This window comes from Ascaphus truei, chromosome 1, assembly GCF_040206685.1.
Source record: "Ascaphus truei isolate aAscTru1 chromosome 1, aAscTru1.hap1, whole genome shotgun sequence".
NCBI classification, from domain to species: domain Eukaryota; kingdom Metazoa; phylum Chordata; class Amphibia; order Anura; family Ascaphidae; genus Ascaphus; species Ascaphus truei.
In genome coordinates, this window is record NC_134483.1 from 489,428,100 (window position 1) to 489,447,082 (window position 18,983).

The window sequence follows — 18,983 nt, forward strand, 5'->3', positions numbered from 1 at the left end:
GTCCCAGCAGAGTCCGCAACCACCGTCCAGCGTGTCTAGGGGACTCTTCTTAGCTGGGTAGCTCTCTCTCCTCCCTTCGCTGTGGAAAAGCAGTCTCTCTCTGAGCAAGTCATTTCCTGACTTTTAACTCGCTGAGCAATCAGGAGTCCAGCCTGCTCATTTAGTTGCAGCTGTAGCAAGCTTCTACAGAGGACTTTAAACATCTGCACGCTGGAATGTCCACTAGCTACACCATTCCATGACCTAGAGACAGTGATTGTATCATATATCCCCCTCCCAAGCACAACATTGTCCTGTAGCTGGTTGCACGCTTTGTAGAGTATTTATATTTTCTGACACATTTTGCTACAACAGATTTCTGTGTTACGTGCTTAGTTTTTTTTCTATAATAGACAGGGACCTGAGACTCTGGCAGATATATATATTAATTACATATTTTGCATACTTCTCGGGTAGTGGCAGCAGATAGATATGATTGCAATTGAGTATGGGGTAAATATAAACTCATTGAAAGTACCTTGTGGAGAAGAAACGTGAGTTGGCTAGACTAGCCGCGTGTATTAACCTTGGTTGCATATCTAAGTCACGTGCTCACCAGTGACAGATCGTATATGGGGACGGATTGAGTGGAGATAGTGTTCATTTTAACCTTTATGCAGGTCACGGCCTCACAGGTGTGCTGTATGTGACATACAATATACATACACACATAGTCTTTCATGAAAAAATATTTTTAGCCCTTAAAGTGCTAAAATATAATTAGATATAATTCTATTTTACTTTTTTATTACACTAATTTTTTTTAATTCCAGCCAAGTAAAAGTATGTAATCTCGTGCTTTTAAATGATTCATTTATTATTAATAGATAGTCAATGACGACATTTTTATGTACATATTTTCCCTGAGCTCATTGCATATCCTGTTTGAGATCATATTTGTGTTTTGATTTTTCTGTACCTCATGACAAAAAAAAGGCCTTCATTTGGATAGCAGGTTTTACTTTCAGCTCATCTACCACACTACATTTATTTATTTATTTTATTTATAAAATATATTACCAGGAAGTAATACATTGAGAGTTACCATGTTCTGTGCAACAATGAGCTTTGCTTCCTGCAACTGCTTCCTTTTATATAGCACCAACAATGTGTGCAGAACAAAATCGATGATAGATACAGGGAGTTATAATACTAAAAGTTCAGCATGCAGAAAAGCTCCATGTTGGAAAGAGATTCGCTACCCGAGGGAGCGTGAAGGCTGGAATCCATCGAACCTTGACAGTTTTGTTTGCAAAGAGAAGACCTGTTTCCATCCCGGAAATCCTAATGTGTTCCGCACCGCGTTGTGTTTTTGGATATTTCAATACCAGTCAAATGTAGTTTTTATAATAAAATAATGACATGCCTATTTGCATTGCAATTCAGGAGAAGGTTTTACACACAAAGCAAAAGTAAGGGAAAGGTGAACGTAAAATGATGAAAATTCACACGGTCAAAACTAATCCATTTGTGGAGAAGGCAAATTGTGCCAGTTTTTTGGGGCAAAAACAAACAAACAAACAAACAAATGTTTTTTTTCTTCTTCCATTGTTTCCAACAGCTATGTGTTAAGCATGTAGAAGGATCTGATTTACCAGCTGAGAACATTACACTTTACATTTCCTTGATGTTTTTATTCTGTGTAGTTCAAGAGTTGCTGTCGGAAGATCACGGATGCAGCCTGCCCGCGACTCCTCAGTCTATTTCAGATCTGAAATCTTTGGCTACGGCCTTGTTAGAGACGATCCATGAGAAAAACATGGTCATTCAGCACCAAAGGCAAACTAACAAGTATGTTCACTTTTCTCGATGGTCTCACATTTATGGGAGCTGGAGCTTTCAACACTGTTACCTTTGAGCTTTTACTGTCTGTACAGTACTACAGATTTTGCAATTCCCTATTACATCCAGTCAAAATGTTGCATGCATACAAGTGCTAAGGTTTAATTTGCATATCACTTAAAATTGTACACAACAAACTGGTTCCTAGAGGTGTAGCATATTCGATTAGGTTAAAAAAAATAACATCCATTAATCTCAACCTTTGCTAATTTCCTAATAGATGAGATAAAACTAGATAAGTATCATATTTATTTTTTTTTGGATTCTGAGGAAAGCAAACAACCCAGTGAAACATTTGCCAGTAATGCCTACAACTATACATCAGCCACTAATATTTGTCATCTAAGCAACAGCATTGAGGAAAAAAATATTGATTCTACTAGATCAGGGAGTGGGCCAACTCCAGATCTGAAGGTCCACCAACACGTCAGCTTTTCAGAATATCCCTGCTTCAGCACAGGTGGCTCAGTCTTTGACTTTGTCTTTGATTGAGCCACCTGTGCTGAAGCAGGGATATCATCAACCTGATCTCTTCACTTTCGCATATAAACCTGACCTGATGGTAGCTCTTGAGGACTGGAGTTGGCCTAGCCCATATAGAACTGCACTATACAGTTCTAATCTGAAGTGTCCTATTGAGTATATTCGATGCAACTTGTCCCTGTCTAACAATAGCTAAACCCCCTGCAAGAACATTTCTATACACCCTCCCTACAGATTTTAAAATAGTGAATGGTTTTATCTTTATTCTTTTTAATTGTAATACAATAAGTAATATTATACATATGTGTTGATATTATAATGGGATATCCTTGTGGTGCATAAATAGGAGTAGCTCTTCCCTAGGTGATCACTGCCGCTTTCTTCTCGGCTTTTGTTCCTTCGATCGTTTGTTTGACTCACGGAGTAGCACCTTCTTGGTTTGACACTGCAATCTGAGGGTCGGGTGCAGAGGTTATTTCAAGTTAAATAATTAGGTTGAATTATTTTAGATTTGGGTTTGAGCGGCTCTGTAGACGGACGTTCACAGAGGTACAAAATTTGGAGACGTTTATAATGTGAAATTATAATAGGCTTTATTGTGCCTTTTCCTTTTCATCAGGAAATTATCCAAACACGGGGGGGGGAACAAAGCTTCCATTCACTTGGGAGTATTTCTAGTGAAATCCTTGCAATTAGTTCACATCTCCATTAGTTAAGCTTTTCCCAGCCCAAACACATAACATGAAAATAAGCAGATATAAGCAGTCTCTTAATAGTGAAAGTCTTATCTGTTTAGTTGCTGTAGAGTAAGCTTCTCTGCTCTCCTGGAACCGCACCCGTGCGTGCACAGAAAAATATCAGCATCCAGGTTTAGAAGTCTTATTTGGTGTCTTGCAATCAGCTCGGCTGTGTGGCTGGCAGAGCTCAAGACTGGTCAGCTCCAGAGATCTGGGTTTCTTTTGGTCAGTCTCTCCTGGGACTCAAGAACCTCTGCTCTGTCTCTCCAAAGGTCAGCTCTCAGTCAGAGCTAAAGAGAGTCACTTCCTGTCTCAAAGGCAGGCTTTTTGTAAACAATCTAATCAGGCAGGCGGTGTTTAGTAATTAACTACCACACTGCTAGATTAAAGGAACATTACTGAACAGGGATAGGTCCCCTGTTACATACCTCCCCTGTTTGTGGGAAGCTCGGGCTTACCACGGCCAAAGCCCATCCTTCCACTCTCATTCTAGATATCTCTGTGACTTGAATGAGAGTGAATGGAGGAAGAGAACCCTCTGTCCCGCTGGGATTGGATCCCTTTCTCCAGTTTATTTTTGTCTCCTCCCGAAGATGCTTGAGATCAGCACTCCTCAGTCGCTCGAGGAGGACTTTTTCCACGTAAAGTCTTTTTATCGCGTGCACGATCTTGAGATTTCTGTTGCGTCGGGCACTCCTCTTTTTGTAGACAAAGTGTATGGCAACAGTTGTAGAGCAGTTAGGACTAGCCCTTAGAGTTTTCTGCTCTTGGAGTGGTCTTTCTGCAGCTTCTCTACACCACGGAGTCGCCAGTTCAGCTTCTTCAGCTAAGAATTCTTCTGGCTTTGATTCTGCACTCCTACCTCTGTTTGTTGCCTGTTGGGCAGCTGTAGGTTTGGCTAGTGCTTTCTTTGGTGGCTCAAACTTCGTAATTTTGTTTTGAAGTTGCGTGGAGTCCCCAACTCTCACTGTACCCTTGTCCTTACGGGCATTAGTTACTGTGGGATACTGGTGCTTTGGCAGAGCCAATACCTTTTTCCGTATTGGAGGAATCTATATCAGAGTCTCCTTCATATTCTGGAGCTCTGTAATTTTTGTCGTCAAGGTTGCCGCTGCACCTGTTTTCTCCTTGGTGTACTAACTCAAGGGAATGGAACAGTCTCTCTGTCTCTCCAGCTCTTGCTCCAGTTTCTGAGCCTTCTCACGCTCCCTCTCATACAGAGTCACCTGGTATCGAAGCTCCGCTTCCAATGATGCTCTGAAGACATGCAGCGTGGCCATTAGCTCCTCATACTGCTCTGTGGGGACGTACTGGGTATTCAGATGTTCCTGCAGCGCTTGTACCTCTTTAGCAGCCTGCAGTTTTTCTTCCTGTAGCGTTTGCTGCTTCTCCTCAGCATACTGGAGGTGTGTACGCAGACCTTGCAGTTGGTTCTGCAGTCGGTGCTCTGCGTCAAACTTTTCCTTGACTACTTCTGTTAACTGAAAATTTTCTTCTTTCAGTTTTAAGTTTTCTCTTTTTAATCTTGAACTTTCTCCTTTTTCAGTTTCTGTATTCTTCAGGGCTTCTTTGCAGTCCTCCTTCCATTTACGCACATCTGCTTTGAGAATGACAATCTCCTGGCGTGAGACTTCCTTCTCTAGGTTGAGGGTCTGAAGCTCCTTCTGAGAGACTTTGAGAACTGTACCAAGATTACCAATAGTTTCTTTAGCAATGTCCAGCTCCTCAGTGAGACTGTGTAGTTCCTTTCTGGAAACTTCCAGGTCTGTGCGGCAGCTGTTGGTCTCATGATGTGAGGCATCAAGCTCTATATGAAGAGTGTGAACCTCTTGCTGGAAGACTATCATCTGCTTCAGTGCCTCCTCATACTTCCGCTTTAGCATAGCCACCATTTTATCAGATTGGCTCTGCTTTTCATCCATGGCGGAGATAGTAGCCTTTGCAGTATCTAGCTCAGTCTTGAGATCCTCCAATTCGGTCTTGGCCGCAGAGTAAATTGCGAGCACAGTCTTCTGTAGCTCAGCATTATTTTTTCTCTCTTCCTAATTCTTCACACAGCAGATCACAGTCATGCCTGGCAATTTTCAGGGCGTCTTCAGGGCTGGTCAAGGGATCATCACTCACTGGTTCCGGCTCTGCTTCCCTGGGATGACTAGTTGAGGGTTCCTCACTGTTGGCACCGGACAGACAGTTCTTTGGGGTACACGACTTCTGCCTTGGGCCCTCTGGATATTCGGTTAACCGTGGGACGAATTCTCCATTTTCTCTAGGCTGCAGGGCAACTCGGTCCCCCTTTTCCTCCACAGGATCTGCGGACGTGTCTGTTCCTTCCACGGTAAGTGAAGAACTGCTTTTCTTTTTCCGCCTTTTTGATTTGGATGACACCATCCCTTCAGGGATATTGGGGTCTCCATCTTCATTTGAAATTTTAGCAGCTTCATTATATACGCCAGGCTTTTCTTGCAGTTGCTTTAGCTGACAGAAATATTGGGTAATCTGCTGCTCCCGCTCTGTCTCCTGTTGATCATATTCGTCATCAAAGGGAGCAGTCTTTTCTGTTCGTGCCGAGTTGAGGCACCCCCACCATTCTTGGGGTGTTTTGTGGGTGTGACTCGGTTCGGGTTCCCCGTAAGAGATGTCTTCCTCTTTATTGGACTGGAAGGGCTCATTACAGGAACGCTGCATCTTGTCCTCCATTTTTAGGCTATCAGGTGTAATTTTCTTCCTGACCTCAGGAGGCGCTATTGCAGCTGTTGCCACTGTATTTGCTAGAATCCCCAATTGTGGTAGTCCTACAGATGGGTATATTTTGCTTGTAGAGGTCATAGCTCTCACAGGCATCTCTGTAGACTTTTCTTTCTTGGATAATAATAAGATTTTTTTTTTTTTCAATATCAGCAGTGCTGTGCATGCATTTTCTTTTATCAGGTATAAAGATGTGCAGTTGCTAGGTAAAAAAAGTCTATTTGCTTTACACCATTTTCTTGCAGGGTGCAATCTCCCCGCTTCAGCAACAGAATTTGGTTTTCTGCCTGAGTTCAGTAATTTTCAGTCTCATCTTTGGGTATTATGGCATTCACACTTCACACTTTGGGTGTCTGTTTTTGCTCCCAAGATATATATAGGCAGACTTTTTTGTACTTGCAGAAAAAAAACATTCTTTGCAGTGGACTATTTCTTTCATTCCCGGCAGGGTGACTCAACATTCAGCAATTGGTTTTGAAAAAACCTTTTACACAGTTCAGAAATCACTTTTTCCCCCTATAGGGCAATTTTACACTCAGCATTGGTTTGCTAAAAATTCCCCTGCTTCAGCACAGTCTTGTATCAATTTTCACACTTTTCTGCATATACTCCATTCACAGCTAGTAGCGCTATGCGGTGTGGCAACCTTTATCTGCAAAATCAGTACCACTCGTGGGTCACCATCTGTATTCACTGCTTCAGCGAAACTTTTGAAAACAACAAACACCTATCCCTTTCCAAGGGCTGACTCACTTCTTGAACCCTGACTATGGCTGAAAGGCAAATACCCCTATTTCAATGACCATATTACACTTTGTGATAGGCAAAATAAGGTTTAGCTACTTCAGCAGTCTCTTCTGGGTTTTTGTAAGTTTCAGTGGTGGGTATCCCTTTAATTCCGATCTCTGCTGCATGAGGTTTTTTTTTTTTTTTCCAGACTGTTTGTAGGCAAAAAGCATTAAAAAAAAATTCACATAAAAATCTCCGGTCCTTTTTAACTACAAGGACACCTCTTGTCCCACCTCGGACACCAAATGTAGACGGACGTTCACAGAGGTACACAATTTGGAGATGTTTATAATGTGAAATTATAATAGGCTTTATTGTGCCTTTTCCTTTTCATCAGGAAATTATCCAAACACAGGAGGGGGAACAAAGCTTCCATTCACTTGGGAGTATTTCTAGTGAAATCCTTGCAATTAGTTCACATCTTCCTTAGTTAAGCTTTTCCCAGCCCAAACACATAACATGAAAATAAGCAGATATAAGCAGTCTCTTAATAGTGAAAGTCTTATCTGTTTAGTTGCTGTAGAGTAAGCTTCTCTGCTCTCCTGGAACCGCACCCGTGCGTGCACAGAAAAATATCAGCATCCAGGTTTAGAAGTCTTATTTGGTGTCTTGCAATCAGCTCGGCTGTGTGGCTGGCAGAGCTCAAGACTGGTCAGCTCCAGAGATCTGGGTTTCTTTTGGTCAGTCTCTCCTGGGACTCAAGAACCTCTGCTCTGTCTCTCCAAAGGTCAGCTCTGTCAGAGCTAAAGAGAGTCACTTCCTGTCTCAAAGGCAGGCTTTTTGTAAACAATCTAATCAGGCAGGTGGTGTTTAGTAATTAACTACCACACTGCTAGATTAAAGGAACATTACTGAACAGGGATAAGTCCCCTGTTACAGGCTCCTTTATATATTGTGTAATTACATGTAATATTAGGAGCACAGTTTAGAGGGGGTGATGACTACAGATATGTCCATGATGTATGTTCGATTCTTTGCTTTGACCTCTTACACTCTGGTATTTGCAGAATTAGCCATGACAGACAGAATGCGTCTTTCATTGCCCTGGCATATAAAACTCTATATACTCTAAAACAGAAATGAATGAATACATTCTGCACAAATACAATGAATAAACTATATACAGTTATGTTTAAAGACGAAACACATTTGAGCACATGCTTGTGTCTCTTATAGGTTCCCCATTAGAAACTTGACAAAGCACCAAAGGGTGAAAAACGTGTAAGAGGTCTCTGTTTGACGTGTTTAAATACATTGTAGTCAAAATTTTGAAAATGGGGAAAAATATTTGCTATGGAGAAAACTATGTGGCCAGCACAAAATAGATACCAGAAGCAATGAAGCAGAGTTCCCCAAACGACATACAAAGTAGAGCTCTACTTGCAAGTTTCTTAATGCCGTGTCTTCCATTTATATAGAAGGGCAGTGGAGAATGCAACATGTCGGGTGCCATATGGATCTTTCATTACCGACACGGTGCGTTCTCCACTGCCCTTCTATATAAATGGAAGACACGGCATTAAGAAACTTGTGAGTAGAGCTCTACTTTGTATCTCGTTTGAGGAACTCTGCTTAAATAAATTGTAACTTTTTATTATTGAAGCTGGTCTCCTCCAGTTTCAACTAAACACTATCCCGGTGGGAAACCATTACTTGTCCCCATGCAAGGACCAGCCTCTGAAACCACATAGTGCGATACAGCAGCTCAGAGAACTGACATTTTGTGCAATGTAGAAAACTTTGAGGGAAGCAGACAAACTATGTATGCGAGGCCAAAAATGTTTCCGGAGAAATTAAGGAAACAAAGACTCGAGCGCGCCGGAGATCAATATTCAAATATAATAACATAAAAAAAGACAAAGTATATCCACACTTACAATTGGGCTAGTATGAGAGAATAAAAAGCGACGATCACTAAGAAGTCCTGGATACAGGTGGGTGCCCGCTGCGGGGCTGCGCTCACTGGAGCAAATATCCTTGCAGTGTAGCGAGATGCTGACACTTCCTTGTTTAGTGCATCTCCAGATCAGACGTGCGGACACTGGGTCCTGCTTGGGCATACGACCGGATATAGTGTAAGGAAGAGGTGTGTGATATGACTGCTACGAGTTTCGCACAGGTGTGCTTCTTCAGGAACTACTTCCTAAAGAAGCACACCTGTGTGAAACGCGTAGCAGTCATGTTACACACCTCTTCCTTACACCACATTCATGGTGATAGTCGCTGTTGATTTTTTCGTGTTACCCCAATTAGAAGTGTGGCTATACTTTGTCTTTTTACTCTATTCTATTTGAATACTGATCTCCGGTGCACTTGTGTCTTTCTTTCCTTTGCCTTTGGAGGTCTCCGATGTGGGACGCCCATTGGAGCCTTAGGCTACGCTTATAGTGCTGGCGACGGCGACGTGACGGTCGCTGGAAAATCAAATAGAGATGATTTTCAGCGATCGCGACCAATCCGTCACTCCGTCGCGTTGCGCTTACTATAAGTGCATGTGACGGCGGCAATGCATTTGCTTTGCCGCGACGTCGCGTCACTGCCTTAGAGTGCTCCAACACAGTAGACATAAGAAGATCAGACACAAGTTTAAACCCGTGGGAGCACGAGCGTGGCAATCTTTTGCTACTACTTGTTAGAAATTAAGAGTAAATGGTGTATGTGGGGTGTTTAACCAAAAATGGCGCTCATATACATTTACAATAGACAGTGATATAATCAATAAAATAGTGATAAAGTGATACTTAAACAAACACAATGGTTGATTGCAGCTGTGACCTGGTGTAGGATTTCTTTCTCAATCCTCGTTTCAAGAAGTGGCAAGTGGATCATCAGGAAGCGCATACCATGTGGGAACACATAAAAAATGCTTATGGTGCAATATTGTGCAAACAATGTTGAAAAAAATAGTCTAGCCCAAAAATGTATACACAGAATACTCACAAACGTGAGGTAGGATACAGACACATAAAGGTATCTTTACGAACTGGTGTCAGTCTGTCAAGTGTGTTGTTGCCAGAGGAGTGTGGTTCTCAGCTGACCTTAGGGTAGGAAAACACTGGACATAGCGTAGACTGTATGACAATTTAATAAATGAAGTAGTTATATTCCAATCTACTCACATGGTGCAAGATAAAAAAACAGCATTTTAGATCTCAATGATCTCTGCAAATTTCGCTCTGTGCTGCCACCGGATGGAATCTCTCTCTCGGATTTTTCTCCTTCTCTGCTGTGCGTGTCACGGGTGCGTGTCAGCGACCGGAAGTGACGTCATCAGCATCCGAGGCTTCCGGTGGGTAGAGACAGCGTCACTCTACGCGTTTCACCTATCCTAGGCGTCCTCAGGAGTGACGTTGTGAGCAGTGTAGCTAGTATATATACACCCTCTAATTGGCATTAAATTAATTAACTGAAAAAAGCTGATAGACACTTTACAATGGCTCAGATAACTTCTCTGATGTATAGCTTGAGTGATTGAACACGCGATCATGCAGGGCAGTCAGATAGACTTTAATGCTGAATGCCTATCCGTTTATATATTGGGCAAATGTGTTCTGCAGATCGCGATCGCTCAAAAACCCTTGCCATATCTGATTTATGCATAAACATTATATAATACCAGGATATGTAAACTGGCCAAGTGGTATATATAAGCATGAACAATTATGTAACACATGAGCATGATGTCTAAAATACATCCTATCCAATTTAGTCAGATATATCTTAGTGATAATCTTTAAAGTACTTAGTGCATAATAATGTTGGCATTAAAAATAGAGGTATTAAATTGCCACATGTGTTGGACAATACATGGGAAAATACACATTTTGGTTAACCTCTGTATCTGACATATGCAGAGTTCAAAAAACCTATAATAAAACAACTCAAACTAATCCTAATGTCTAGTGATCGTATGATCTATCTTTACGCGAACCTCCTCATGGCCATGTGGGAAGATCAATACATATGGTCATGGGCAGGTCAGAGCGCAAGTTTGGACCTAAAATTGAAGCCTCGGATGCTGATGACGTCACTTCCGGTCGCTGACACGCACCCGTGACACGCACAGCAGAGAAGGAGAAAAATCCGAGAGAGAGATTCCATCCGGTGGCAGCACAGAGCGAAATTTGCAGAGATCATTGAGATCTAAAATGCTGTTTTTTATCTTGCACCATGTGAGTAGATTGGAATATAACTACTTCATTTATTAAATTGTCATACAGTCTACGCTATGTCCAGTGTTTTCCTACCCTAAGGTCAGCTGAGAACCACACTCCTCTGGCAACAACACACTTGACAGACTGACACCAGTTCGTAAAGATACCTTTATGTGTCTGTATCCTACCTCACGTTTGTGAGTATTCTGTGTATACATTTTTGGGCTAGACTATTTTTTTCAACATTGTTTGCACAATATTGCACCATAAGCATTTTTTATGTGTTCCCACATGGTATGCGCTTCCTGATGATCCACTTGCCACTTCTTGTTAGAAATTAAGCCTGTTTCGCATCAATACTTGCAACCTTACTTCCAGTATATTGCTTCATTTCAATAAGACCATGAGTACTCATTCAATCCATTTGCTGTTTGTGAGACCCTTAACTAACTCCTCTCTGGTGCTATTGTTAGCAGCACAAAAAAGTTTGTGACGTGATACTGAATTGAGAGAAACTTGTATCTCTTCCAACATCCTGCACAATTCACAGATTAAAAGTGCCAAAAGGTTGAAACAAGAAACTAAAGGCAACGTTATGATTTAAGTATAATGCACAAAACCCAAAATTGAGACTAAATTACTGTGAGGATAAATTGTACTTGTTTGCTTAAGAATTTTAGGTAACAGAGTGGCAGAGCTGGAGAAGAAACTTAGAACATTAGAAGTGTCTGGATTATGGAGTCTTCCAGGTTAGTATAACTTCTTATAAATATGTATTCTTAAAGTGCAAATTGTTTTATTTTATTTTTATAAAGCATCACTTTTGATCATGCATTTACCATAGATACTTCAATCCCTACCTAGAATATGATAAAATGTTATAAAGGCTCCAAATCCAAACATGCTCGTAGGGAAATTCTGAGTTATGCTCCAGTCTCACTAAGTTTAACCATGTGCTAAAATTACTTCGGTAACTATCGTAAAGTTTAGTCAACCACATGTCACCGTGGTACATTGCTGAGCTGTGAGTGAGACGAGGAACAAACAAATTGCATACAAAGTTATTACTTGAGGTGGTATAGCATTTCTTATGCTGTCTTATGTTAGTTCCCCTGGCCTTGATTTAAAACTCTCTCTGACTAGATTTCTAGAACTAAGAAAAAGAACAAGTGAGAACACGTCCAGTCCAGAGACATTGACTCAGACAGGCAAATGCTTGATGGGATTGCTGGAGCAAGCTGTTTAAGGCCCCTAAATTATCCTTGCCACCAGCAGCTCTTTTAGCTGTGGTGTTGCTTTTTCATCCCTTTTACAGCAGTTGATAGCGGGCATCTTCATGAAATAACAAGGACAGAGATGCCATCCATGTTTTAGTGCTACCAATAATTAGGCAAACACTGGATTTCAAAAGTTACAAGACAAAAGACAGACCCAAAATAAATTATGGCGAGTTAAAAAAAAAAACTGACAAAAGTCCTCCACTGTACAGCAAATAAAAATACCACGTGTGAGCACATTCACGTCTCAGACAGGCCTGCAACTCTATTTCTGTCTGGTTCTTTTTAACATGGACCCCTATGAGCTTATGCCTGCCGTATTACCCAGCTTTCCAGCACAGCCTGGGTTAAAGACGTGCACAGCCAGTAACCCTACTCACAGGCAGCTGCTTTGACCTTTTGGGTCTCATCAGCGTGAGGTTGACTACTGACTTTGCAAAGTGAAGCTGGAAGTGGCTACAACCAGACCCCCAAATAAGTTATAAATACTGGGCCTGCTAGTAATTCTGCATTTTATAGCCTCCACCACCCCCTAATAGAGCGATTTCCTGATCTCCTTGTAACCAGGAATCTCCTGGTGCAGTGCAGTGATGAGTTCCCAGTCCTGAGGGCCATCAAAATAGCTGGATGGTTCTGTCATTAACACACACACATTCCCAGGTAGCTCAAACTCCTACACCCACCACATCATGAATATATATTTATGTCAAAGAGAGTGCTACTGAGCGTGGCAAATGTATACAACAGAAGACAGGGGTGCCCAATGCTACATCCAATTGACAAAACATACAGGCATACCCCGCATTCACGTACACAATGGGACCGGAGCATGTTTGTAAAGCGAAAATGTACTTAAAGTGAAGCACTCCCTTTCCCCACTTATCGATGCATGTACTGTACTGCAATCCTCATATACGTGCATAACTGATGTAGGATGAAGGAACAGACTCCTCATCGATCAGCGGTGTTGATATAGTATTGAACCACAAACGTCAGGAAACTGGCTTCACCAAGGAGTCTTACAAACAGTCTCCCCGCTTGCGCACAGTTTCGGTACAGGTAGGGAGCCGGTATTGCTGTTCAGGACGTGCTGACAGGCGCATGCGCGAGCTGCCGTTTGCCTATTGGGTGATATGTCCTTACTCGCGAGTGTACTTAAAGTGAGTGTCCTTAAACCGGGGTATGCCTGTATATGGTAATAAGTATCAAGTTTAAATACTTCAATAATAATAATTACTTGGTTATTTAGTTAAACCCTTTGGCCAAAGCGTCATAAGCCTGCATACCAACGTCAAGGTATAACCAAATTAATGCAGGTCCTACACTACACTGTGAACCCTTCCCTTTACCTCTGTATGAGGGGAAAGAACCATAGTAGAGCCTGTTCTTGCAGCAAAGTGAAAAGACCTCGCAAGTTAAAAAGGGGAGGAGGATACTTATTACCATATATGTTTTGTCAATTGGATGTAGCATTGGGCACCTCTGTCTTTGGTTCTGTCATTTCCAGCCTTCCAATCAGGGAGGAGAACACTGCTATGTGTAACAATCTCCTCAGTGATTGGATACAGCAGCCAGTGTCCCCTATTCGCTTCAGTACTTCCGTTGTGAAGATCTTCTAAACCGCAGATTACCCAATATGGAATCAGCGGTTCCTAGTTCAGGTAAGGGGAAATAAAGCCTGTTTATTGGGTGTGACTGCTGGTTTAATGCCGGTTTGAGAATAATTCATTATTTCACATTGGACAATATAATTTTGCAATGTGATTAATTAACAAGGGAAACTACATTGGGAAGAATGGTGACATTGTAATTCACACAGCAGCCATAAAAAAAGGGAAATAATGTATGAAAAGTCATGCATTTAACAAGTAAATAAGCCCACATTACATGTTTGCCTCACTGGAACACATGGCCGCTCTCCCAGAACGCACTGGATTCCCAGGCACTGGGTTTGATTGTATGTATAATCTTTATTTATATAGCACCATCCAAGTACATGGCGCTTTACAATACACGTGACATAATACTATAACACATAGTGGGAATAAGCACTTCAGACATGACAGGAACAATATGAAAGGGAGTCCCTGCCCCGAAGAGCTTACAATCGAAGTGCTAAATAGGGAGAACGTACAGAGACAGTAGGAGGGTGTTATGGTTTTAGTGCATCTGAGATGTATAGTATCAGCCAGCGGAGCAGCCCATATTCTTCATTAAATAGGTGTTTTAACATAGGTCCAAAAGGTGGAGAGGGTGCCAGTCGGATATTGAGGGGAGGGGCATTGCAGAGGTGTGTGGGGCAGTGAGTGGGAGAATGCTTTATATCAGGGGTGCGCAAACTTATCTTCATGCGCCCCCCCTTTCTCCTCTCCCCTCCGGCTCGCCCCGCACAGCCCCGGCGTGGAATGACGACGTGGGTGCGTGGGATGTCATGTTGCCATAGCAACCTGCCGTCACATGTCCGCGGCATCATTTGACGCCAGTTGCCATGGAGACGCGTCGTTTGAACCAATGTAAGTAAACCAGTTACAGAGACCTCACGCGATCCCCGGCATTTATTTTCAATGCCTTCGGGAAACGCGGGGGCCCCTAACACTCGTGCCCCCCCAGACAATCTAGCGCCCCCCACTTTGCGCACCGCTGCTTTAGATCACTTGATGCCGTATGGCAGGGGTTCTTCTATACTGTCGATGACTTCAGAGTTAATATCACCACACTTACATTTAACTTTATTAAGCAATGTATTTAAAAATCAGCTGAAATGCAAAGACAACAGGAGAGAGCTTGTCTGCAGTGGGCATTGAAGAGCCTGGAGGATCACCAGTGGTGTAAGGACTGCCAGTTAGTTAACCCTATGTCATCATGTACACAAACATTGAAAATATTGTGTTACTGATATTGCGCATCATCTGAATGTTTCAGGTGGGAAATTAATTTCTATAAATATTTTTCTCTCTCCTTTTTTTTTCTGCTTCGTGAAGGCCTCAGCTACCAGGTCTCTGTGGGATTTGGGAGTAGGTTCAACTTGCATTATGTCTTGTTACAGTGCACAGCATGACATACTATTGTGTCTACACCATCACATCATACGTAGCAATGCATGCGGTTAGCAGTAGGTGGATTTCTCTTAATTTAAAGATACTGTCCCACCTTTTTGTCGTTGTATATAATCCTAGTTGGTCGAACACCAGGACCGTGGCGTAACTACAAACGTTTTTAAATGCACCCCCCCCCCCCCACTTCCAAATAAAACACGTACAATAATTCCTCACACACCTGCTTGCTCTCTCACCCCTATTATTTCTCTCTCCCTTCTTGCACTGTCTCTTGCTCCCCTTACTCACTCTTTCCCCATCTCTCTCACTCCCTCTCACTTTTTCCCCTCCCTCTTCCCCCCTCCTCTAACACTCCCAGTTTTACATTCCCTTTCACACTAATTATCCTGTCCTCACACTCAATCTCCCCCCCCCTCGTCCTCACACTCAATCCCCCCCCAACCCCCTCACACAATCAATCCCTCCCCCCCCCCCCCCCCTCACACAATCAATCCCTCTGCCTGCTTCCCCTGCACCTTGTTCCAGTTATGCTCCCTGGCTCTTTTACACTTTCTGCCCCTTTAAATGCCAGAGGAGCTTGCAAAGTATGACATTGCTGGCCACTTTGGCAGGCAGATTAATTTGCTCACTTTTTAGTTAGACTGAATATGATTTACACCTTTTTGGATGTTTTTATTATCCAGGTAGAAGTCTGAATCCTCTCTAGTCTCATATCACAGGAATGTGCAGTGTCTTCTGCTGCACGCTCTGTATGACCTATATCTAAGAGGTAGTCCTCTGATTGTTTGCTCTGTCAATACCCTTCTTAATTTTCTTTGTCCTTTCAAACCATTTACATTATCTTAATGTGTCTAATTAGATGTGATTCCACTTGTTCACTTCTTATTTACAAGGCAGCATCCAGCTGGCTTCACAGCATGCTCACCAATATTGTGTGAAGTCTTTCAGGATAAATTGGTACCCTGTACAAAGCAGAAATATTCAAGATACATATATTCATTCATATAGCATTGGTTCTTATTCACATTTTTGTCGTGTATGGATTTGGTAACATAGCTCGAGATTTCCCTATAATTATATTACCCACACCATAGCTTTTATGCTGGAGCCTAAATCGTAGGGTGTTGGCGCTTCCCTCTTCCCTACCTATAAAATCCTAACCTTTCACAACATTTAATTCTGCAGTTTTGCATTTCCCTTCTGAACTGCTCCCTTTAATGTCACTTTCATCAATGGGCCACTCCTCTAGGTGTGTCTTAAAACAACCATCTAATATCGTTAAGGGTGATATTACTCTGACAAATCCCACTGACATTGCAAACGCATTCAATGAATATTTTATGGGGTGTGCTACTTCCCTATTGGCAAAACGCAACCCGAACCACAAACATGAACCTCAATCTGAGAGCATATAGCCCCACCCTCTCCAAACACTGCCTACAATTTTCAATTTGTCTCAGTATCTGGAGATTACACAATCGCTTCTCAAACTGAGCAGCCAATGTGGACCTGACCTACTGCAATCAAAACTCCTATGACGTGGTGCCCCAGCCATTAACAAACTGCTTGATTCCCTAATCAACTCTATTTTATCTGCAGTCCATATCTCTGAGACCTGGAAAACTGCCAGAGTTGTCCCAATCTTCAAAAGTAGGGACACAAACACTGTCTCAAACTACAGGCCAATCTCTCTTCTCCCAATATTATCCAAAGTAAAGGATAAATGTGTTCACTCCCAATTAAGCGATTACTAGACCAAGACAAATTTCCCTAGCCAATTCCAATCTGGTTTTTCACCGCCAAACACTCCACAGTAACTACCCTCCTAAAAGTTTGCAATGAGATCCAGTGTGGAATGGAACAACTCACTGCTGCAATATTCCTAGGTTCTGAAAAGACTTTTGATACTGTTGATCATGCTATCTTGCTAAACAAACGTCAGTGCTCTTGAATAAGAAAACATGCATTAAACTGGTTTCACTCCTACTTATCAGGTAGATCCCAGCATGTCTATCTTGGGTTCTAGCTCCAACCCCTTGGATAGAACTTGCGGTGTCCCGCGAGGCTCTGTTCTGTAGACCCTACTCTTTTCAGTCTTCATCAATGATCTATCCACAGCTTGTAAGGGAGCTTCAATACACATCTATGCGGATAGGGTTGCCAGGTGGCTTGTCCAAAAATACTGGCTAAAATGGTGAAAGGTGCGACGCGCACAAGAATCATTGGTGAGGAAGGATGTTATTTGTAAATGACCTGACTGTTACGTCATTTTTTCTAAATTTCACTCCAAGTATTCACCAATTTGCTTCACTTTATATTCTGTTTTGTAAAAAATCTGGGGAGGAGTCTTGGGAAGGAGTGCCCTTCCGAGGATTTTTATAGGAAATAGAATATGAAATCGTGCAAATTGGTGCATGCTTGGAGTTAAATTTAGAACAAATTACGTAATGGTCAGATCATTTATAAATAAATGACTTGCAGTCATACAGGTCCATGGTGAGCAATACTGCACCCCTCCTCATCCTCTCACCCTCCCACCACCCTCGTCTTTTCACACCCCTCCCCTCATCCTCTCTCATCTCCACTCCCTTCATCCTCTCTCATCCCCCCCTTCATCCTCTCACCCCCCTCCTCCTTTAACCTCTCTCATCCCCTTCTCTTCGTCCTCTCTCATCCCCCGCCACCCTTCATCCTCTCAACCCCCCTCCCTTCATCCCTTCCCACCCCTCCCTTTATCCTTTCTCACCCCCATCCCTTCATCCTCCGACCCCCTCCCTTCATCCTCTGACCCCCTTCCTTCATCCTCTGACCCGCTCCCTTCATCCTCTCACCCCCTCCCTTCATCCTCTCACCCCCCTCCCTTCATCCTCTCACCCCCTCCCTTCATCCTCTCACCCCCCTCCCTTCATCCTCTCTCACCCCCCCTCCGCTCACCCTCTCTCACCCCCCCTCCCCTCACCTGCTCTCATCCCCCCTTCATCTTAAAACAGGGATATCCTGAAAACCTGCTTTGTTGGTGGCCCTTGAGGACTGAAGTTGCTCACCCCTGTGTTAAAGGAACCGCATGTATTTGCATCTCCACTACTGACTACTTGCTGCCTCTTAAATGGTCTCGGATTATGCCAAATTCAAGATACTTTAACTTGTAATATTTATACTACACCAACATATTCTGCATCACAATGGGGTTGAAGATGATGACCGTAAATTAACATACAGGGGTATTTTTTTTCTGGTGCACCGTCTTAGTACAATACCTCCTTTTCCTGAAATATACTGTATCTTTGTCACATTTTATACCTCAACTATCCCTCTGTATGTGCCCTTGTACACCAGAATGCTTTTACTGGCCGCCTCTGCAGACAGTTTCCTTATCCAAGGCACTTTATAACCACATTTCCTTCTGCATAAAATATATTAAAGTTATACCTATACATTCAAAATTATAATATTTTGTATACATTCAAAATTATAATATTTTATATATATATATATATATATATACACACACACATATAATTACAATTTAGGAAAATGTGTGTTCTCCAACTCAAGTCAGACCAATCTATTGAACTAGAATATTAAGGATTACACATTTAACAGATACTATGCAAATGTAGGAAAGGAGGCGTCTGCACCGAGTTCCCTGACAAGCGCAGACATGTCAAGCAATTTATTTCACTTTCCCAATGTTTTGGTGCTGGTGGAAGTCACTGCCTTGAAAAAGGTCCTTCCAGCCGGAGTTGCACAAGACAGTGTGTTACTCTTCTTCCTCTTCCTGCTTCGAGTATACGTGCAAGTATTATTCATACTATTCAAGAGTGCAGGGACATTTGCTTGTTACTTCAATTGCACTTCCAT

The 18,983-nt window shown here is 42.4% G+C and overlaps 1 protein-coding gene across 4 annotated transcripts in view; it reads left to right on the forward strand.

Moving 5' to 3' along the window:
• The window catches only part of CCDC149 (coiled-coil domain containing 149), a 94,071-nt gene that overhangs the window by 70,137 nt on the left and 4,951 nt on the right, over window positions 1–18,983 (forward strand). For 2 of the 4 annotated variants that reach the window (XM_075568465.1, XM_075568474.1), the window contains exons 9-11: window positions 1,686–1,830; window positions 11,462–11,538; window positions 15,048–15,080. In XM_075568465.1, the coding sequence (XP_075424580.1) occupies window positions 1,686–1,830; window positions 11,462–11,538; window positions 15,048–15,080 (255 nt within the window). The remainder of the gene's footprint in view (window positions 1–1,685; window positions 1,831–11,461; window positions 11,539–15,047; window positions 15,081–18,983) is intronic. The other 2 variants (XM_075568481.1, XM_075568489.1) reach the window with 1 other exon arrangement.